The 23,930-nt window shown below is 31.8% G+C and overlaps 4 protein-coding genes across 4 annotated transcripts; 2 read left to right on the plus strand and 2 right to left on the minus strand.

The window, feature by feature from the left end:
- Nucleotides 1-387: 387 nt before the first annotated feature.
- On the minus strand, nucleotides 388-3,357 carry LOC123198717 (tRNA-dihydrouridine(16/17) synthase [NAD(P)(+)]-like). The gene is given in 4 exon segments (XM_044613478.1): nucleotides 388-1,491; nucleotides 2,243-2,349; nucleotides 2,832-3,040; nucleotides 3,043-3,357. Coding segments are annotated over 4 exon segments (1,281 nt in total). The 5' UTR covers nucleotides 3,269-3,357; the 3' UTR covers nucleotides 388-752.
- Nucleotides 3,358-5,726: 2,369 nt separating this feature from the next.
- Nucleotides 5,727-7,320, minus strand: LOC123198721 (probable WRKY transcription factor 15). The gene is made up of 3 exons (XM_044613482.1): nucleotides 6,422-7,320; nucleotides 6,195-6,320; nucleotides 5,727-6,103 (listed from the first exon to the last, which is right to left on the minus strand). Exons 1-3 carry the CDS (start codon nucleotides 7,072-7,074, stop codon nucleotides 5,947-5,949), a joined length of 936 nt encoding a protein of 311 aa, XP_044469417.1. The 5' UTR covers nucleotides 7,075-7,320; the 3' UTR covers nucleotides 5,727-5,946.
- Nucleotides 7,321-14,073: 6,753 nt separating this feature from the next.
- Nucleotides 14,074-17,068, plus strand: LOC123199476 (probable beta-1,4-xylosyltransferase IRX14H). Its single transcript, XM_044614499.1, has 3 exons — nucleotides 14,074-15,150; nucleotides 15,477-16,034; nucleotides 16,398-17,068. Exons 1-3 carry the CDS (start codon nucleotides 14,405-14,407, stop codon nucleotides 16,642-16,644), a joined length of 1,551 nt encoding a protein of 516 aa, XP_044470434.1. The 5' UTR covers nucleotides 14,074-14,404; the 3' UTR covers nucleotides 16,645-17,068.
- A 3,343-nt stretch (nucleotides 17,069-20,411) lies between these two features.
- On the plus strand, nucleotides 20,412-23,212 carry LOC123198679 (cysteine proteinase COT44). The gene is made up of 4 exons (XM_044613423.1): nucleotides 20,412-20,964; nucleotides 22,092-22,327; nucleotides 22,423-22,563; nucleotides 22,658-23,212. Exons 1-4 carry the CDS (start codon nucleotides 20,457-20,459, stop codon nucleotides 22,934-22,936), a joined length of 1,164 nt encoding a protein of 387 aa, XP_044469358.1. The 5' UTR covers nucleotides 20,412-20,456; the 3' UTR covers nucleotides 22,937-23,212.
- The last annotated feature ends 718 nt before the right edge of the window (nucleotides 23,213-23,930 follow it).

Raw genomic sequence — 23,930 nt, forward strand, 5'->3', positions numbered from 1 at the left:
CCATTTAAAACATTTGCATCCTTTTTAGGCATCCCGAAACCTTAAAATATGTAAATAGAAGAAACCTAAAATGATATTTCTCACATGACATTTATCAAAAGAGCGAACCATATGCATCTCAATGCAAAATTACGTATCAAGATATCATTCAAAATTAGGTATAAAATATTATTATTCAAAATCATTCAATCATATAATAAAAAACCCATCTTAATACCCAATTTAATACTTAAAACTATATGCACATAATATTATTGTTATCAAAAACAGGAAAATAGACAAATTTGAATAATGTTAATGCTACATGTACGAACAATAAATAATAAATACAAATATTAACATGTCATGTAATTAATATTACTATATCTCTGATTCAAACTCATCTAATTATATAATGACACAGAGATAAAATATTTGTACCTGTGTTTAAAGTCATTGTTAATGAAACAAAGTATTAATACAAGAATTATTACCTTCAAAATTGATACATATGTACCTTAATAATAATAATAATACAACAATATCAAACTAATATAACAAATCAAGTACAACCATGCAAAGCCTTCTTTGCTCATTCTTCTGTCTTCCCAATATGTCAGTTAGTATAATCAAATCACGTTGACAATTGTAATTTAAAAAAGAAAAGTAATGAGCCAAAAGAATCCCAAAGTTAGCAACAAACCCACTGTGACCTTTGCCAAAAACAAAGACTGCAGGCACCTGCAACTTGTTTTACTACTTGCACAGTGTGTTCAGGAGGCCAAATTATCTGCTAAAATTTTTTGGACACGAGTATCCTTCTGATAAAGTGGAATTCTTACACCTAACTCTCTCAGTTGATCTATGAGCCCATAAAGAAATTCAAAGGTCAGTATGGGTTGGGCATCTAGATCCTCTCTGACGCTGGGCTGAATCCTGAACCATTCCCCCAACAATTTGTGCACATGAGAACGGATCATCCTCCAAGGAACTGGGTACCTTTCACAAAGCTCCAAGTACTCCACCAATAGTTCTGCTTGATCAAGATTTCCATCTTTATGGTTTCCTTCACACTCCACCGTCCATTCAGCAGTTCGAAATCCAGCAAAAAGGGCTGGATTCTCAAGTAGAGACTCAGCTGAAAGCACCCCATCACAACCAGTCTCTTGCAAACAATTTTGCACATCATCCATGTGTCGTACATTTCCATTTGCAAGGACAGGGATTCTAACCGCATTTTTAACCGCCTTTATGGCATTCCAGTCAGCTCTGATTTTCTTACCATCTTTCTCATCCCTTGTTCGACCATGGACAGCTAACAGAGAGCACCCAGCATCCTCAAGCATCTTAGCATAATTGATAGTATATTGTAAATTAGGAAATACTCGAATCTTGCATGACACAGGGACATGAAGGTTCTGAGCCAATTTTTCTACTAGTGACTTTACCAGAGGAAGGTTGTCCATTAGGAAAGCTCCATAATTACCTCGCCTAGCAATACGCTGAGGACAGCTGTAAACAAGCAAAAAACCATTTATAGTCAAGTAATCACTGTAAGAAAGTATCTTGGGAAAAGACTGCTCACTTCAGTAAAGTGCATTGTAATTTCCTATAATCATTAAGAAGCTGATATTATAATCACAAAGCTGCAAAAATGCAAGTTGGCTGTGTGTCACAAGAAATAATTTATTTTGTTTATTTAACGTCTTTTCTCCTAGATTCTGACATTTTGAGATCATAAAAAATTCTGGATTAGATAAGATGATTATGGTTTTACCAGGAATTATAAAAGTGAACCATTTGATTTGGAGTAACCTTAATTGAATAATTCTCCTGTAATATTATATTTATATTGTTGAAAATAAAAAACCCACAATCTGTGTTTTCAAACATTGAACAGATGACAGATGAAAGAAAATAAAAACCAAAAGATATAAGCTTGAATGACTGGGAATACAAGGAAGATATTAAGCTGTTTCTTTTCTTCTAAGTCCCTTTATTTCCAAGATATAAATTAATGTTAGTATTCATTGTCAAAGAATAAATATGGAATATGGTGTTTTCTTGGGATATCATACTGGATTATCATGACAAGTGGTTCCAATATTCAAGGTTCTTTAAAGCCTTATACCCACCATTTACTACATTTCATTGATAACAGTTTTCCAGCTAATGACCAATTAAAAGTTAAATTACAAAAAAAGTTGCATCTAATAAGAATCAAGTAAATGTTCATTATAAATGGTGGGAGAAATTATCTTACCCTAAATTAATGTCAACATAATCACAAAAAGGTTCCACTCGCCGTGCAGCATCTAATAATGTGTCTGGATCATTGGCACAAAATTGAACAAACAATGGGCGATCCTCCTGCAATAACTTGCAATATGTAAGAACCCCAAAAAGAAGCCACCCTCAAATTCTCAAGAAATACATATCAGAAACTTCGGAATTCTAGAGTGACTAATATAAGCTCTGATATCTCAACTCAAAGAGCCTAAATTATTAGACACATATTAAAAACAAATCCTTCCAGAAACAGCTTAATCGCATTCAATTATACCCAGTTTAGCAAGCCAAGATAAAAACCCTCACAATTATAGTGCATCTCTTTTCTCTCACCAATCACCATTCAGAAATAATTGAAGCCTGTTATCTAACATGCAAAATTATTAATTTTTTCCTCTATATGTACATATATAAAAACAAAATATACTAACCATTCACATTTCTATCCAACTATTATTCACAAAATTAAAATAAATCAAGCATAAAAAAAGGCTGTTAAACAACCATGTGGCATAACAAACTTCAAACAAAGTTTTGAGAACAATTAGAAGTAAGAAAATTACCTTACAAGTAGTGAATTCTTGAGTTCTATATTTTTCGGTCTCATTAAAAATCCGTGAATGCAGCATGGGCGTATACGCAGCCTCAGCACCGTACTTTCTACAGAGCATCCGAAACGGGAGCTCCGAATTGTCAACCATCGGGGCAACGATCAACTTGGGCCGACCTAGTTTAGCCCAATGGGCCCATGCTCTCTCTACACGGCCCCTCCGGTCAGGTATCGACTCGGCGACCCCAAGATAAAAGACGACGTGTCAGACAAAGAAGATTCTTGCTCTTGTTGTAGGTCGTTGCCGGAGCAGAGGACATCGTCGCTGTATTGCGGCGTATCCGAATGGAAAGTCCGGTTCAGGGTTTCACCCATGAGAAGTTTGGAAATGAAGAAACAAGAGTTGGGAGAAGATGAACAGGGACTAATGATTTTGGATTGGAAGTTCATGAGCGGCCGACGGGATTTGATGAGAGGGAACCCATCGCCGCTACCATTGGTTAGGGTTTACTGGAGGACTCTAAGATGCCTTCGACATTCACACCTGGGTTTAAGCTGGGTTCCTTTTGGGCCTCAAATTCTTGGGCTTAAGCTTTAGTGTTATTTTAAGTGAGTCCACCTGACTTGGGCCCTTTAATAACAAGAGGATTACATTTTTCGCCTAAGCTTTACTTAGAAACACATTCCCACCCATTGAATTCATAAATCACACTTTTTCACTATAAACCTAACTTTGTTAATGAAAAAGGACCCTAGTTAGGAAGTTAAATTATGGTAATACCCACAGCTATTTCACTTTCAGAAAGGTAACATATTATACTTGGAAATTTTTGCCAATGAATAGGTCGGATCCAACCTAAAAGTAAATCTTGACACTAGCCAAATTTTTTACCTTCCTTTTATTTTTCCTTTTTCTCTTTTTCAGTGTTCTCTTTGTTGTTTTTAAATCAAAAAGGTGCCTTCTCTATAAGTTTCTCAATAATCTGGAGACAGTTTTTTGCTGATAAAAATAATGAATAGGAAGAATGAGGATGGGTTGGCTTTAGGGCTGGATTCGAGCCGAGCTTGGCTCGGTTCATATATGGGCGGCTCGAGTTCGGCTAGAGCTCGACTTGATCTCAGCTAAGGCCGGCTCGAGTTCGGCTCGACTCGTTTTCGTTATCAAAACGATATCATTTTTAATATATATTGATCAAAATGATGTCGTTTTGTATAAAAAATTTAAAAAAAAATCTACCGAGCCAACTCGGCTCGAGTCCAACCCTAGTTGGCTTAATAGAAAGAAGGGGGAAATGTGGCCAAATTCCTCATGTGGGCAAGATGCCAATGTTTAGTCAATCTTAAGCTTGCCCAACAATATGATATGTGCACTAGTATTAGTTAAATATTTGGATTGTCAATTTAGGATATACTTTTATGAAACATCTAAATTAAAAGATACGTATCTTATTAATATCATAAATCAATTCAAGATTATAAGATCCTCTAAAAAAGGTACATAAATTATATAGTTTAGCCTTGATAAACATCAAAGTTACTAAAAAATATTTAAGTAATGATATCAAATATGTTGCCTACTTACTAAATGTTTTCATATTCACACGTTTGTTGTGTTGTTTTACAGGTAGGAGCAGTTAGTAGCAAGGCAAGTGAGGGTTCAATGATCTAGCCAAACCCAACAAGAAATTATATCAGCTTCTTATGTAAGCATATATATGGAGTGACATAACATAGATCATCTGCTAGTTAGCCATGAAATTGCTTTTCTTGGCAGAATCATGCTTCTAAAATTATACACAAAGATTGTTTAATTTAAGCACAAATCTGGACTTTAGATGTATGAATAAAGATTCTCATTATCCTATTGATGTATGAAATATCAACATCTTACAGATTGGACTAACTTATTCGGTTGGCAAACTTGTGATATCAGTTCATCCTGGCAATTGCAGGTGGGTCATGTAAATTTTGACAAAATTAAAATTTTATTATAATTATTATTCTAAAATTACAAGTATAAGTTTTTGTCTCAACTGAAGATGATAGGAGAGAGAAGAGAGAAATCAAAAGGAGAGATAAGATGGCAAAGAGGATGATCGATAGCTAGAGATAATGAATCAGTGTTGGAGATAAGTAAAAAAATTTCTATAGGGTATTTGTCATTTTTTAAACTTTAAATTAAAGAAAAATTATGAGTTTTTTAAACTTAAAAATAAAAGTATAATAAAATTTTAGTTTTTTAAAATTTTTTTTTAGTAAATAATAGTTTTATTTTTAACACTAATTAAAATTTGTAACAAAAATTTATTTTTAAATAAATTTTTAAATTTTTAAAAATTAAAAAATTTGGATTTGGATTTTCACTAAACCTTGGTGGGAATAAGCCTTTCGCCCATCAAAGTTGACGTCAAGCAAAAACAAAGCAAAACAAAACAAAATTGAGAAGCATTGTCTGCAGGGCCCCAAAAGGCCCGAACTTATCAATTCCCCACCCACCCATTTTGACTTTGCCATTTGGTTCTAATTTCACATAATAAAAATCAGTAAATAAAGCCTTAAAGTTTCATACCCTTCTAGACCAATTTTCTCTTTCTCAGTCATGTGCAAATTCAGCCAATCCATTTCCCAGAATCCAAACAAAACCGAACCTAAATTCATTAAAAATAAAAAAACAAACCCTCAACGCCCAACCAGCCCTTTCATGTTTGGTCAACAACCCAAAACAGGACAAATTGGTTCACCCCTTTCTACTTAATTGACTGAGTCGTTTACTTTACTTTTCTTTTTCTTTTTCTTTTCCTTTGTTCGTTCACTCGTTAAATCAGAGAAAAGAAAAAGGTGAGAAAGAGGCAATCCAAATGAAGAACCAAAGATAAAGCAACTAATAAAAATTAGGAAAAAAAGATGATTGAAAATGGAACCCCACTTTCTTTCCTTTTGAGATTGAAATCTAACACCATATCCACTATCTTCTCTTACTTTTTCTTTTGATTAACACAGGTTAACTTACTGTGCTCAACATATATAGATAAAGCAAGAGGAATCCCTTTCCATATTGTACAAACTAGACTGGTATATATGGACAAACTAAACCCACTAATCTCCTTCGAGACTTGAGGGTTTAGAGTTTACGATTCGAGAATGAGTTTTGCGGCATCTGCAACTGAGAGAGAGTGGCTGTGCTCGCCTTCATATGTCACTACGAGCATTGATGGATCTTCCACAACTCTTTCAACATGTTTGCGTGCTGGGCAACCTCTCTCACTGCTGCACTTGTAGTAACCCCTGTTGAATTTTCAATTTAATCCAACACAGACTCAGTTAATTAACCAAATAATTACACCATTAATCAGCTAGCTTTAACAACGGATTATACCTCGGATGAGGAGATCCTTCGATGGGTTTTTGTCCATACTTCCTCCAAGAGTAATCATCAGGTGGAATATCTGATAATTTCAAGCTTACTGCCGGAATCCTCACAACCCTCTTCAATCTCAGCTTTCTGTCACGGTTAACAACAAAACAATAAAATTAAAAAACCAAACTTTATTTGTAGAAAAGGACTAAATATGTAAAACAATGGAGAGAGTTAGTTATTATTACTTCTTCTTGGAACAATGGCAACGACCAGAAGAGACGCCACACTTGCGGGCTGAACCCACGTTGTTCTCAGAGTTACACTTCCTCTTCAAAGCAGATGAAGACAGAGGTGGCTTCCCAACAGAAGAAACATGAGAGAGATTAGTAATCTGAAAAGCGGAGGAGGAGGATGGATGTTGCTTGCTATCACAAACACCAGTCAAGGAAGAGATAAACGAATTGGCAGCTGACGAATATGAAAAACTGATTGTAGTGGAGGAATCCTTCCTCTCAAGAACCCTGCTCTTTGGAACTACCAAGTAAGAGTTTTCATGGTGATGAAGATGATGAGGCGAAGCCACAGGGGCCCTTCTAAAACGAGCGTGGCCAGTTCTGGTACGGCCAAGAAGAGAGATCACCCTCTTAAACTTCGAAACGGTGACGTCGGCAACAGCTTTGTAGTCTTTGTCTAAATCCATGGGAGATTTAAGACTGAGGGTTGAAGATGAAGATGATTGGAGACTAAATTTCTCCCGGTTGTGTTGTTGTGACGACAACAACTTGAGGAGCTTTTCAACACCCTCGAGTCCGGAGGCTGCTTCTTTCACTGCAGATTCTTCCTTCATTTTGGAAGAAAAACCAATTTTACCGAATCCCATCATAAGTTCTACAGCCATTTCTGCAACAGCACCATGAAAAAATTATGCAAAAACAATAAGAAGACACAAGCTATGCTAATAGAGGGATGAATAGTTTCTCTCTCCCTGGTGTGGTCAAAATGATGGCATCGTCTAATGCCATGAAACAGTGATCGGTCAATTGGGTCAGTTGCCTGTCAGTCTAGCTTTGCAGTCCAATTTAGGTGCGAATAAGATCCTGCCCCCAGCACCCAACGGACAGTTCCACCTGTAAAAGTTGTGGAATTATCATACACTGTTCAGGAGAGAGCATGAATTGGAGATTTATTGACGCTAAATAAGATAAAATTTTAAAATTATTTTATTTAATAATTATGAGATGAGTTTTATTAACGTGATCAATCAACTTTGGTAGAAATGAATTTAAAATTTTATTTATTTAATATAATTAGTATAAACTTAGTTAGTAAATATATGTATTATTTATATTTTTATATTAAGCATATTCAAAAAAAATTTTGAATTTAAAATATATTAAATACGTATTTTAGGTTTTTTATATTAAATATAAATTATATATCATGTTTTATATTTATTTTTTTTAAAATTTGAAATATAAAATTATCCTCTCTATTTTTAATTATTTACAAAAATATCATTGTTATTTAAAAAAAACAAAGTATTTTTTTCTTAATTTTCACTCTTAATTTTATGTTTTTCTTTCTTATAGTCTATACAAAGATTCACTCTAATTTAAAATTTGAAATTCAAATTGATTAATTAATTTTTTTTTAATTGATTAGTACATTACTTATTATATAAAAAATTTTAATTATGTATTATGTTATATTAAATTTAATAATTAATTAAATATTTTATATTTGAATTGTTATATTAATTTTCAATAAGAGATTCATAAAAAATATTAAAATTATTATGATATTGTCATATTTTTAAAAATACATTATTAATAATGTGTCTTATTAACTCGCACATACATTTTTTGTATTTTTTTTATAACTTAATTTTAAGATTTTTTTAATAAACATATTTTTTATTATTTATCATATTATATTTATATAATTTACATACTATTTTAAATTAATTAGGATAATATTCTTCCTTATAAAAAAATTAAAAAAAGAAAAAGCCCAAATCACATAATTTCTAAAATAAACTATACGTTTTACTTACAGTCTGATCGGTCAGCCCAAACGGGCCAAGGTGGGAAATTTTGCTCAATGTCAAAGATTGGTCACTGGCCGTCCGATCTCTAACTAGGTTTTGAATAAAATAGTGGTCTTGGTAGGGGCCGCACGATACAGTTGACTTCGGTATTTCTCAATTTCTTCCTCCATCAATGTCAATTCTAGTTCAACCGAAACGAATAATTAAGGGAAAAAATATAAAATTTTTTATTATATAGAAAATGAAAAACATGTAGAAAAGAAATATAATAATTTAAGTAATATTATATATGTAATTTTTTCCATAATTTTATAAATAATATATTATTATAGAATTTATTAATAAAAAATTAAAAATATAGTAACATTTAATTATATAGTAAAATATTATTATTTGTATATAAAATTATATATAAAAATTATGCACATAATTTATTATAATAATTTTATGTGATTTTATTTAGGATTTATATCTGAAAAATCGATTATTTTAATTTTTTAAAGTTTTTTATACCCTTTAATTTCTTTTATTTTTAATTATAACATTTTAGTTGAGATCATAAATTAATATTTATTTTATCCGTATCATTAACCTTAAGAGCCCTAATTCTTCTCCACCCTTTTATGCACAATTTTAATTGAAAAATCATTTAAAATCAGAGAGTTATTGTATCAAGATCATCACAATCTAAATAAGTCTATTTCCTAATAATTTATATCAAAGTTTCAAAACTTATATTCTAAGTGTTTATTATGATATTGTATGTATCGGATCATTGAAATAATTTTTTATTTTGTTTTAAACTTAAAGTAGTCATATGATTGATAGATTTATATCAAACAAATGTTAGATTAAAAATAGGTAAATTTTAGTGATCAAATCAAATGAAAATAAAAATTGTGTTTTTACTTAAAATTGTAGGCAAATGGGCACGAGTAGTGTTGGATTCGAGCAGAATTAAGCTTGTTTGAGCTTAAGCTCGACTCAATTTACATATAGTTGTGCTCGAGTTCAAGCTTGATCTCGTAAAAGTCAAGCTCGAACTCGGTTAGAATTTAACTTAATTCATTTTTTGTTATTAAAATGAAGTCGTTTTAATATATATTGATCAAAATAATATCATTTTGTACCAAAATTTTTAATTAAAAAATTTGACGAGTAGTTTGAACTCGACTGAACTAGTATACAGTTGACTTGTTTTAGGCTCGTTCAAATCAAACTCAAACTCGAGTTTGAACGGGCTTGGTTCAAGTCCAACCTTAGGCACGAGGTAGGCAAGCAGAGTGGTATAGAAGAGTTGGAGGTAAGTGAGTAACGGGTAGGCATGTGGGTGTAGTATAGGAGGGTAGACGTGATTGGGTGAAAAAGTCAATTTTTCAAATTGTTTGGATAGATTTAAATGTACAAGAATTTATCAGATATATTTAGAGAAACATAAATTCCATATATATAAAAGACTCTCCTAAGCAAATAACGGATAGGCGTGTGGGTATAAGATAAACGTGATTGGGTGAAAAAAAATCAATTTTTTTAATTATTTAAATAAATTTTAAAATTTATAAGATATATTTTAAGAAACATAAATTTCATATATATTTGAGACTCTCTTAATTCAAAATCATAATTTATGATTTGAATTAAAATAAAAGAGAATACTTAAACTCATATATTTTTATATAAAAAATATATTAAAAATTTAATTTTTAATATCTTATATTAGGTATAGTATCATATGATATAACTTTGAAAAGTAAAATAACAAAATATTAATAAAATCTAATTGATATATCATTATTTTGAAAAATATTATAAATATCTTTGAAATTTTAAAATTTTTTATATACTTCTACTGTATTATTTTTTTTTTTTTAAAATATATCAATTCGTAACAATAATATGTATAGTATTATAAGATATATATCATATTGTATAATACGTTTATTATATCGTATTAATTTGATATACTTTATGATATGTATTATTTTCTATCTGTATTATAAAATATGTATCATGTATTATTGAATACTGCTAACTATGTTTTATTTATCTGAATTGACAAATATTTTATATTTGACATTTATAGCTCAATTGTTTCCAATTCAAATCTATTCGTTCGATAATTATAGTTTGAGAAAAAAGCCTATTTCAAGTTTGCGTTAGTTAAGACCCAATTTATTTGAATAAAAGCATATAATATGCAATTTATTGAATATTTTTGGCACTTATAGATGGCCAAATAACTATTTAACATTATGGTTTAATGAAACGATGATTATCACCAATTAAATTTAACAAACCTAATTTCTCACCCATTTGTTAAATTTGTTAAAAAACTCTACTATTATAAAAATATTGAAAATCCAAAAAAAATCTTCTAATTAAATAATTTGTGCCCCCAAAAGTTTATTAAATAATTGGTTTATTCATAGTTTATATTAATTTCAATTAAAACTAAAATAAATTGTTAGTAAAGGTATAGGTAAGAGTTTTAATGATATATAATCATATGTTTGAGGTATATTTTAATTTTTCTAAATTTAGGGGTGATAATGAAATTTTTTAGGGATTTTTAGAAATTCTAAAAATGTTTGATGTTGTTTTTGAAATTTAAAAATTTTAATATGTTTTTCAATAGTTTCAAAAATTACAATTCATTCTCAAAGAAATTAATATAATGTAACAAATTAAAGACTTAAATATTATATTAAAATTATTATGATTATAAATATATTTTAAAATATATGAGCGAAATAAAATAAAAATGTCTAAAACAAGATAGAAGAAATGTCTGGCAATTTGAACTCTTACAAGTTTTGAAAAATGACACCTTTACCCCATTTGCAGTCCATATTATAACATTTGGATAAAATAATATAAATACCTATTAACCATTTAAATTAATAGTTGATTTTGACAAATTGACGGGAAATTGATTTTTTTTAAATTTAAAAAATAAAAATATATTAGTTCATCAAACGTTGGGTGGGTAATAGTCCTTTGGCCTTTAAGATATTATAGGTAGAGTGAATAGGCAAAGTGAATACAAAAAGGGTAGACATTGGTTACACTTTCACATTATTGGAAAGAAAATGGATGGTTGGAAGACTTGTAAATGAAGTAGGATCCATCCAATACCTAATTTGAGACCTTGAAATTTAAGAAAATATATATTTTTTTATCTTGATTTCATTGGGTAAAACTATTTTTATTTATTATTTAAATTGCAATTAAAACAAACATTCACATCGAGTAGTTGAGTGTAATATATATATCAAGTAGCACTATATATATAAATAATAAATTTAAATTTAAATTTAAATAATGATATATCACTATATAATTAAATATTATTTTATTTTAATAAAATTATACATATATAATTTGAATACACAGATAACATATCAATTATATACTCAAATTATATATAAAAATATATATACATAATATTATTATTTTTATTTAAAATTATTTAATTATATAATAATATATTATTGTTTATATTCATTATTTAAAATTAAAGATAGAAAAAGATGAGTAATGTTTGGGCCTAAAACCCAAAAATGAAGTAAAGTAGTTGAATTAAAATAAAAGGGATAATGTCACCATTAGCTGTTGCTTAGTAATAATCTCAAGTTCAAACTTGGTTGGAAAATGTGTTGACTTTTGCATATTCATGGCCTAGAAAGAAAAAGATGACCAATATTTGGGCTTAAACGAAAAGCGAAACAAAGTAGTTGCATTAAAATAAAAGGGAAAATGCAACCATTGGTTGTTGCTTAACAATCATCTCAAGTTCAAACTTGGTTTAGGAATAATTTGCTTCCAAATTTACTTGTCCAAATTGCCAAACAATCATTTCATAACGTATCGTTTGCTTATCTAAATTATATATAAAAATATATATACATATAATATTACTCATTGTGATATATTTAGACAAATCTTACATCGATAAAATACGAAAAAAATATTAAATTTGTGTATATATCTCTACGTCACTAAGAGATGATAAAACGGTATTAATTAAATAACTTGTAAACTCTATAAATTATCAAAACGAATTTTAAATTATAAAACCCAAAAATAAAACTATAATAAATTAGATTATTGGCCCAAAAATATTACAATCATCGACAGAGTGAGTTTCGGAACAGAAGACTTTGATAATGGTATCAATTTTGAGTCTTTATTTTATTAGTTGCAAATCCAATAGCAGGTGGTTTAGGTGCTTCTGGGTTTCCTTCTGATGGACCACAATTCACAGTGCCATTGGTGATGCTTTAAAATATGGTGAGTGCTTAACAACCAATTAAAAAGAGAAAGATAGTCCACAACTACCTATTCTTATAAAACTGCACTTATTTATCACACTGTTTACTTATGGACATATGATTAATATTATATTAATTAAATAAATAACCATAATTGTAATACAACCCTGTGTTCAATGTAGTTAATAACTGATTAACTGGGTAATAAATAATAATTATAATAAACAGAAAGTAACCCCCCTCCAAGTTAATTCACCAGCCCAGCCAAACGCGTTAACTGCCGCGTGAACGAGGCCAAAGTACTATGCTCCACCCAACTTTTAGTATATTCACAAAATATACCTATGATATTTCAAAAACTCAAATGTCTACCTACGAATTAATTTTTATTAGAATTTTTTATTATAGATAAGGATAAAATGATTTTATTATTAAATCTTAAAATCATAAAAGTTAATATTATTTTTTCTTATATTTTAAAAACTAACAATTTTACTCCTACTTAAAGTTTGAAAAACTAATATTTTATCCTTAGGGTTTGTTTCCCTTTTTAGGCCATTATCATTTTAACTAATGACTGACACTTTCTATCCATCTTTTAGATTCTGTTAAGAAGAACGACCCTCAACTATCATGAAGAATGATGAAACATCATTTTTCGTTGTCTAGACAATGTGAGAAAGGACGATGAAACATTGTCTTTTGTTGCGTCTTTTAAATCTGGATGACAAAAGGTCTTTTTTTGTCAAAAAAGATCGGTGAAACTAAGGGGATTGTTTAAATAACAATTGAGGGGGATTTTCATGGATATGAGAACATAGATTTAAATTCTTTGTGACAACATTTTAAAACCGAATTCTTGACTGATTTTTGGTTTGACATATTTGTCTTTAATGAAGACGAATGTTTGACTAACTCGTTAAGATTGTGTCGCGAAGGGACCTTAACAGCAGAGAAAGGGAGGTCACAACCAAATTCTGATCGCCGGAGAAAATAGGTTGAAAATGAAACTCTAAAGGAGAAAATATAACTTTTCAAAGTTTAATTCTAAGAAAAATTATTAATTTTCTAAACTAAAAAAAAGAAATGAGATAAAATTTTATTATTTTTAATATATTATAATACTTAACGATTTTACCCCTAAAACTAACTAATTTTGTTAATTTTAAATGTCTATAAATAAAAGTTTTGGTTTTCAATACTTAATGGGTATCAATTTAGAGTTTCAACAAACTTTGAATAAAACTTTTTTAAAAATCATATCCTACAATACGATATAATATATGATATATAATATAAAAAAATTAATTTTTAATACACGTTAACGGAGTATGTGCTGCACCACAACTGATTATTTATTTTAGAACATAAATATATTGTTTCAGTATTCAGAACAATCTTTGTTTCATCTTGCCATAAAATGGTAGAAATGCATGCCATCTACTACTTTGGCCGCCAGCGAGATGGTTAGAAGGGTAAAATTGTCAAGCGAAACTGCTAAGGGTAATATAGTAATTATTGTTTCTGCACCAGCCTGTTAAATTTTGGGAGGAAAAATGTAATTTGCGTATTAACCAGCGGAAAAGTGTTTTTAAACCAAACCGTGGAAAATGTAATTCAAAGTCTTCCCTGTCCAAAAACACAGCAGTTTCAGGGTCCTCTGCTCACCCTCACCTTCAACCTCAACCTAAAGGGCTAACGTCCCTTTCTTCTTTCGTCACTGTAGCAAAGCAGATAGTTGCTAATCAACCAAAAACAGCAATCAATCACCAACTCTTATTCGTTTTATTCTTAATTCTCAAGTAATCTTTTGATTAAACTGCACTTTACCCATAACCAACTTACTCACCAAATCAAATACCTGTCCTCTCAGTTGAGTTCTTTCTCTCTCTATTCCCACCAACCTAAACATGAAGCTCTCCGCCTTGCATCAGAGCTACTTGAATCGCCGGACCAATAGCTTTAGAGGATCAGCACCGTTGGATTCCTCATCCGACACTGCCATCAAGTCGCCGGCCGCCGTTTTCTGGCTCCTCCTTCATGGTCTCTGCTGTTTAATCAGTTTGGTTCTCGGTTACCGTTTTTCTCGCTTGGTGTTTTTTTTCCTATTTTCAACTTCTGCAACTACAACCAATTTCTACACCGCGCCGTTTCGAAACGCGGCTACTGACCTCGCGACCACTGTTCTGTCTTCGAATCCGACGGTCACTAATAATGTTGAAGTTCCAGTTGTGAACAAAACGACGCCGAGCTCGAACTCGAGAGTGGTGGTGGGTCGGCATGGGATCCTGATCCGGCCGTGGCCCCACCCTAACCCGACGGAGGTGATGAAAGCGCATAGATTAATCGAGAGAGTGCAGAAAGAGCAGAGAGCTCATTTTGGTGTGAAAAATCCGAGAACGGTGATTGCTGTGACTCCTACTTATGTAAGGACGTTCCAAACGCTTCACTTGACTGGTGTGATGCACTCGCTTATGCTGGTGCCGTACGATCTGGTGTGGATCGTGGTGGAGGCAGGTGGAGTGACCAACGAAACGGCGTCGTTGATTTCCAAGTCTCAATTAAGGACCATCCATGTTGGGATTAAGCAAAGAATGTCTAATTCGTGGCAGGAAAGGCATAAATTGGAGGCCAAAATGAGGCTCCGCGCTTTGAGGTCAGTTCTTGGTCATTTTTGCTTCACAAATTTGCTTTGATTCTTGTTAAGTCTTCGCTAGTGTCAAATTTAATTATTTGTTAAAATAAAACTCAATTGAGTGCAAAGAATTAGTTAACGTCTACATTTTATGCCTTTTTTGTCAAGTATAAGCTGTAATTAATAAATGAAAGTGGATTCTAGCAAATGGAAATGCATTCTGATTGATTTAATTAAGAAGATTTGTTTCAATATTACGATATTTAGTTTGTTTTCTTTTGACGTAGGCAGGGTATTTAGGAGATTATTAGGATGTGAATTAATTTAGTAGGTCTATGATGGAACAGAGTTGTGAGAGAAGAGAAGCTGGATGGGATTGTGATGTTTGCGGATGATAGTAATATGCACAGTATGGAGCTGTTCGATGAAATTCAAAATGTGAAATGGTTTGGTGCTGTCTCGGTTGGAATTCTTGTTCATTCAGAAGATCCAGATGAGCCATCATTAGTGCTGAAGGAGAAAGAGGATGGTGCAGAGAGCTCACCAGTGCCTGTTCAAGGACCAGCTTGTAACTCATCCAATAAGTTGGTTGGTTGGCACACTTTTAATTCCTTGCCATATGCTGGGAAGGCTGCAACTTACATTGATGATAGGGCAACTGTGATTCCCAGGAAGCTGGAATGGGCTGGGTTTGTTTTGAGTTCCAGGTTACTTTGGAAGGAAACCGATGATAAGCCAGAGTGGGTGAATGATCTGGATTTACTGGATGGGGTTGAGGATATAGAGAGTCCACTGTCTCTGTTGAAGGACCATTCCATGGTGGAGCCACTTGGAAGCTGTGGGCGCCAAGTTTTACTTTGGTGGCTACGTGTTGAAGCTCGTGCTGATAGCAAGTTCCCTCCAGGGTGAGTCCTTAATCTTTTGCTCTTGCTATTGTATGTTTTTCCCAATGATTCTAATAGAAATAAGCAATTACTATACATATTTTTCAATAATAAGTATTCTAACTGGAGCGGTCTATGCTTAGTAGTGCAAAATCCTTTTAGATGTCCAGTGTTTGTTTTCTTTGGTCTTTCATGTCCAAGTCTACTAGTAAGTTGAAATACATGACACAAAACCAGACTATTCATTCAGCAAAAGATTATTTTTTTGCTTAATTATGGTTAACATTATTTTTTTTTCTGGAGTCTTATCTTCATTCTGAAGCTAATTTGAAAAGTCATTATTTTTCTTGCGTTAATCTAATGATTAATTTGCATTTTGTACAGATGGATAATCGACCCACCATTGGAGATTACTGTCCCAGCAAAACACACACCATGGCCAGATGCCCCTCCTGAACTCCCATCTACAGAAAAGTTAGTGACGAGCATGCAGGAGCAGACAGTGAAGCATTCTGCAAAAACTCGAACACCCAGATCAAAACGCAGTTCTCGAAGTAAGAGAAAGCGTGAACCAAAAGTGATAGACCCACAGGTTTCTTCAAGGCATTCTGAACAAAAAACTGAAAAGTAGCCTTGTGGTGTGAATTTAGAGTACTGCTATAGCCTAAAGCACCAAGAAATTTATTTCCTGAGAGGGACATACAGAGGTTCATGCTGAATTGGGGGATACAGAAGACTAGGCAAATCTTGCAGCTGGCTGTTGGATACATCGTCTTGTGGTTTGAGGGTTACTCCTAAGCATCACATATTTTTTCTTTCTTTCTTTCCTCCTTTCTGTTTTTTTTTTTTTTTAAATGGAAGAGCAATTCAACTAAGACCTGCCACATTGTTAACCTTGCAGGAAAGCTTGTTTCTGACGTGCTTAAAATTTTATACATAATCTTTTGATAGGAATCATGGTGGTGTTCAATTGTTGAATTTAGTAAAAATGATACCAGTTGTAATAAATTTTATTTCATTCATTGCTAAAAGAAAATATAAAATTATTCCTTGCACTTTGTGACTTGTGAGGAGCCATAGAAGGGTTGGATTTGACCCGAACTGAGTTTGGCTTTGCCTCAAAGTTGTCTAAGCTTAGATCATTTGAGGGAAGTCAAACTTGAGTTTTGTTCAAATCGAGTTTTGAACTCAGTTTGATATTAGAATCAAGTAAAAAATGATTAAAATGATGTCAGTTTAATGAGTGTTGATCAAAATGATATTATTTTAGTTAATTTGTATTAAAAGTTTTTCAAATTCGTGAGTTTGGTGAGTCGAACATTTTTAAAACTTAAGTTCGAACTTGAGTTTGATTAAGTCAAGTTCATTTAAATCAAACTCATTTTTAAATTTAAATAAATTTAATTCAAATCTAACTTGAACAACTAGCCCCAAGTCTTTCCCTAAAATTGGGGATACTTTAACCTCCAGTTGCACATGGTTTAAAGTATCTATTGAATCCAATCCACCCATGGGAAGCATGTGGAGGCTGAGTGAGATGTCAGTTTCCTTCAAGAAGTTGCCATTTATATTCTCGGCCATCCTCAGCCCATAACAAGCGTTGAAAATAAAATTATTATATGCAGAAGATATCTAAGAACACGCCTCCTAATTGTTTGTCTTTGTCATCAATGGAAGGCGTATACAAATTGATTAGGTTCTTGCGAAATCTGTGGAACTGGGCGGTCACATCAAGAGTAGTTTAGAGAGGTTAGCCTTGTGACTGTTAGTTGGTTCTAACATTCAAAGCTAAGAATTGAGGCTGAGGCTGAGGCTGAAGAAATAGGCAACTTGTTCTGAGATTGGCCAATTCTCACAGCCTCAGATAAGGAGGGAGATTCCCTAGGATCACATTAAATAATATTCATCACCCTATCTCTTCACCATCTTCTTTTACTTCCAATAATTCTATCTTATTCATCAGTTTATGCTTTGTATCTAAATCCTCAGCTCAATTGGCCTGCCCATACTAGTGTTTTCTATCCCTTTCCACAACGCAGATTTTCAGACTTCAAGAAATGATATAGAGAAAACTCATCAATAACTTATCCAATTTGATTCTCCAACTCAATCCTTAATCTCTTAAGTTGGTGATCTAGTATTGAATTGTTTATGTAGCGCACATGATACCCATTAATTTTGTTTTTATAATGAAAAACCCTATTCGAATCAAATTATTTATTCAGAATTGAATCAATCACATTAAATAAGTTAAACTCTGATTCAATAATTGATCTCATAATTATAACACTGGGTATTTCAAATGTCTCGCTTTGATATAACCCTATAGATCTCTAACCTAAACCTTTTTCTTTGCAAATTTCACATTTTTAATCATTCAAGGTACCAAGGGGGCATGATACCCGTTCATTTTGCAGCTGGCAATTGAGAATAGCTACTTGCAGCTGTAGGGAAACTCAAAATTCTAAATTTAGCAAACAAATATTCATCTCTTTACCATGATAATAGTTGCACTGAATTAGAGGCAGAGGTCCAAAGCCAATCAATTTCTGTGCCCAATAGTGGAATATTGTACACCAATTCATCCATCAAATTTTCTCAGAGAGGCACATGCATTTCTGAATAAAGCCATCACCGTTTGTTAAATTCGATCAATTTTATTTTATTTTTTTATAACGGGTTGATGACTTTTAATTTGATTGGTTAATTTGATGCAATATATTAAAAAATAGATTATGGGTAAATTTTTTTGATACAAAATTTATTTCATTAAATAATATTAGGATTCACATAAAAATAATCTAATACGATTCGAATTAATTTTATCAACAACAATTAAAATTTTTACAAATTGTATATAGTTATATATGTATATAATTATAATTATTCATATTATTTTTTATTTTTATTTAAATATTTTATATTACTATTAAATAGTAAAAATGTGATTTTGTTAGTAAGATTATTAATATATTTTAAAAATCTTAATATATAATTTTTAAATCTTTTATAAATAAGACAAAATATTATATTATATGTTTTATTAACAGTAAATTAAGATAATTTATTAAAGAAATTAAAATAATTTATTAAAGAAATTAAAATAATAAAAATATTTTAGAGAATGAAAATAATAAATAATTTTTAATGAATTTAAATCAAATTAGATGAACTTAAATAATTTAAAATTAAAAAATTTTGATACAAATTTAATTTAAATCAAATTAAAAGTAAAATTTTGAATTGTTGTAATATGAATATAATCCGATAATAAAAACTGTCACAGCCGAACAATCCTATTTGGACCTAAAAAATAAATAAAAAAATATTTTACCTTTTTTCATATTTTAATTTCTGCAACTTTTTTGATCTGGCGGGCGGTAGCACGCAGTTCGAGTTTGACTAGTGGGTGCAAACCCCAAGCTCTAAGGAACCCAAAAAGTCATCACACGTGGCAAAACCCCATTTGTTCAAATCCTGAAACTATGACTTTTCTGTAACCTTCCATTCCTCATAATTGACTAAGTTTTGCAATTGCCCCCCAATCGAACCCTGTTGTTCTTTGTATTTACGCAGCCTCAATTTTGTTACCCTTCATCTTACTGTATCCAGACCTCTTGTTTTATATTATTCATAAAATAAAATCAAAGATAAAAAAGATATATTTGATCTGAAAAATTTTATTATTTTTGTGTGGTTCTAAATATCTTTATCACTGTTCTATAATATATTTAATAATATTATATTATTTATATATATAAATATATACATTATGGATATATTATTATAAATTAAATATTATTTTATTATTAATTTAAATTTATTTAATTATATCGTAATATATTTATATATCAAAAAAAATATAATTTATTTTATGTAATATAATAAAATTATATATACTCATTTTGAATACATAAATAAATATATATTTATATTTATCATCGATAAATTTGAATTAAAAGTAAAATAATACTCAATCATATGATAATATATATAAATATATTATCATTTATATACGTAAAATAACTATATATAATGTTACTTATATATAATATAGATAAAAGATTATACATGTGTTAAAATATATTAAATTAATATAATATAATATGATATATATTATTTATATAAATTAATAATTTTTTAAAAATATTAAGATATTATAAAAGTGTATATAATAAATTTTAAACTTTTAAAAATATTTATAATATTTTTAAAATAATATTGTTTAATTAAAATTGTTATTTATTTTATATTTTAAAAAATATATTCAAAATGAAATTAGTTTATCTGTATTTTACTTCCTGGTTTTAAATTCTTAGCTTTTTCTACATTTTACTTTCAACCATTCACCAAATTCTTGATTATTAAATCATTTATTTTTCTTTATAAACTCATCGAACTTCCTCCCCCTCTTCATTCCCTCATCTCTGTGTTAAATCCCAAATGGCTCTTAACAGCTCTTCTCCAAGTATATCAACCATGCTTCTTGCTATCTCCAGTCTCCTCTTCCTCTTCCTCTTCTTCACCTTCACATCCGCCGCAGACATGTCCATCATCACCTACGACAGCAAGCACGAGCAGTCAAACTGGAGAAGCGACGAGGAGGTGATGAGCATCTATCAGTCATGGCTGGTCAAGCACGGAAAAGCTGACAACGGAATAGGGGAGAACGAGAGGCGGTTTCAGACTTTCAAAGATAACTTGAGATTCATCGATGAACACAACTCTCAGGACCGCCCGTACAAGGTGGGGTTGAACAAGTTTGCCGATTTGACAAATGAAGAATACCGATCGATTTATTTGGGTACCAGGAGTGATGCTAAGCGGAGAGTCATGAAGGCTAAAGTCGCCAGTCAAAGGTACGCTTATAAGGCCAGTGAAACCTTGCCGGAATCTGTAGATTGGACAGAGCAGGGCGCAGTTAACCCCATCAAAGATCAAGGAAGTTGTGGTATATATATTCTTCCCTTTCTCAACAAGTTATTTATTTTCTCATTTCTATCTCTTTTCCACAAATAGAATTTTTTAGCTCCAATAAATAAGAACTTAGAAGATAGGTAGGAAAAGAGATGAATCGAAAAGGAAATGGTCGGGAAGACTATTTATCAACGATATATTTATCCTCATCCTATCTCGATCACCGATATTTTAGTTATTCTTATCTTCATCTACGTTTTTATTGAAAAATCTCCTCCTCTTTCAAAGAAAACCGGTTGAAAAACCCAATTGGAGACTGAAATTGCCATTTATGGATGATGGATACCAATCTAAATTATTGAACAAATTTGTGTTAGTATCCTAAAATAATAGATTTAGCTTATAACAGTGGAACTTTTAAATCTACTTTTGTTTGACTTTTCCAGGCCGAATGGTAGTTAATACTAGAATTGCAGTTTTAGACTGTCAGTTGGAAAACACGTGGGTTTTTATTCCAACTTTCTTACAGCTCACCAGGCGAAAGACTTTTAATTTATGATGAATACCATCGATGCCCTTCATGTTTGTTGAATTAAATACGGTCCATAATTTTGGGGTATTTTACGACTCCCCCCTGATCCTATTGTCAAATTTTCAAATTTGAGGGGTGCCGAATTAAGGGTAGATATAAACTAAGCCAAGTCCAAACACCTCGTAATTCGAATTTTGATTTGAATAAAAAATATCTCGACTTGAGTTCATTGAACTTAAATCAAGAATGGTTCAAGTTTGACTTGAATTTATAGTTTGAATCCTTAACTCGGATATGTAACTTAAATTCATAATTTAAGTTCATGAATTATTAACAAAATGATGTCATTTAACAATTATTTAACATAATTCAAATCGAGTCATAAATGAAGTTCAAACCAAATCGAATCCTCTACTTGTAATTCAAACTGAATTAAACTTTATCTAACCGAGTTTGACTCAGTTTCAAAATGAGTTTTGAATCTCTTAATTTGAACTTAGTTCAAATTTAAAGTAAATGGATTTAAACCGAACTAAACTAAATCGAGTTAACTCGGTTCGGGTCTAGCCCTATGCCAAATTGATTTAAGCCTTAAATTTGTTAACATTTTGATTGTAATGTTTGAGCAGGAAGTTGCTGGGCATTTTCAACCGTAGCAGCAGTAGAAGGAATAAACAAGATAGTGACTGGGGAGTTAATCTCTCTATCAGAGCAAGAACTTGTAGACTGTGACAAAGATTACAACGCAGGCTGCAATGGAGGTCTCATGGACTACGCCTTCCAGTTTATCATCGACAATGGTGGCATGGACACTGAACAAGACTATCCTTACCTTGGCGTCGACACCAAATGCGACCTTGTTCGGGTTTGTGGTCTACATCTGCTTTCACTAAAATCTTATCTACTATTTTCACTTTCTCTTGTTGTTATTAATCTTCAATGAATTCTCCATTCTTGCAGAAGAATGCTAAGGTTGTTAGCATTGATGGCTACGAGGATGTGCTTCCTTTCGACGAGAAATCCTTGAAAAAGGCTGTGGCACATCAACCTGTCAGTGTTGCCATTGAAGCTAGTGGCTTGGCTTTCCAACTCTACGACTCTGTAAGCTAACAAACATTTTCTTTTCTTTTTCTATGAAAGAATTCCTCAAATGGGAAATGCAATTGAGTCATTCATTCCCTTTTGATTTGAACAGGGGGTGTTCACCGGAGAGTGTGGGACGGCGCTAGACCACGGCGTTGTGGCAGTCGGATACGGCACAGAGAATGGTACAGATTACTGGCTTGTGAGGAATTCATGGGGAACCACCTGGGGTGAAAGTGGATACATAAAATTGCAGCGTAATGCGGTGGAAAGTTTTGCCGGTAAGTGTGGCATTGCCATGGAGGCTTCTTATCCTGTCAAAAATAGCCCAAATCCTGCTAAGGCTTACTGGGCTGATGAAATCACTGAGGGAAAGATCAACAGTGCTTGAAAATCTGTGGCTGATATAAGAGACAAAGTGATGAAAATTGCAAATAATAATTAGCTGCTTAATTTAATAGTGTCCTTTCGGTTGATTGTGATTTATGCCCTGTATTCCTTCTTGGTCTAAGTTTAGCTGAGGAGTAGAGCAGGCCATTGATGTTATCTGGTAATGCTTGTTGTACATAGCTCTCAATTGTCAACGCCACCTAAAGACTTTGTATTATTATGATAAACTGATTCAATGTCATTTCCTTTCAAATTTGATAATCAGTTTATGTTGTGATTTCTTTCTTTCTTTTTTTTTTAATTTTTATTTTCATTATGCTGTTGCTACTGATGGTTAGCCTGGGAATCAGCCCAGAAAGATTGGTTGGATGTAATAAAAGAAGGTTAAGATAAAGGTGGTCTTCAATGTATTGCCTCTTGCACTCAGGGCCTCAACCTGTACCCCTAAAAGCTTGGATCCAACAATGGTCGCATGTGAATCGTGTCGCAGATAAAAGGAGGCAACAACTGATACATTGCAATACCGAACTGCGAAAATCTGGTGGCAAATTCAGGAAAAGTAAGACTGATGGCTTCTGGGACATAAAATTCAAGAATGGGAATCTAGGCATTCCCAGGCTTTTCATTCATGATGGTACAAAGTCGCTTTTCCTCAGTCTCATTGCATTTTAGCAGTGCCACCTTGATTGCAGCAATGACATTACATCTTATGTTATCTTCGTAGACAATTTAATCAACTCCCCTGAGGATGTAGGATACCTACACTCACAAGGTAGCAATGGTGAAGTTGCAGATCTCTTCAACCTGCCTCTGTCAAGAGGTAGCTTTGATATCAATGACAGCAATCTTTCCGAAAGGGAAGATGTAAAGCAATATTACAACATTGCTGCCACAGATAGCATAGTATTACATTTTGAAATAAAACAAGCTTTTACAACCTTTATGTCAATTGTAACGAACTTGCTAATTCTGTATTGTCGATAATTGGGCATATA

The sequence above is a fragment of the Mangifera indica genome, chromosome 16 (genome assembly GCF_011075055.1).
Source record: "Mangifera indica cultivar Alphonso chromosome 16, CATAS_Mindica_2.1, whole genome shotgun sequence".
In the NCBI taxonomy this organism is placed as follows: Eukaryota; Viridiplantae; Streptophyta; class Magnoliopsida; order Sapindales; family Anacardiaceae; genus Mangifera; species Mangifera indica.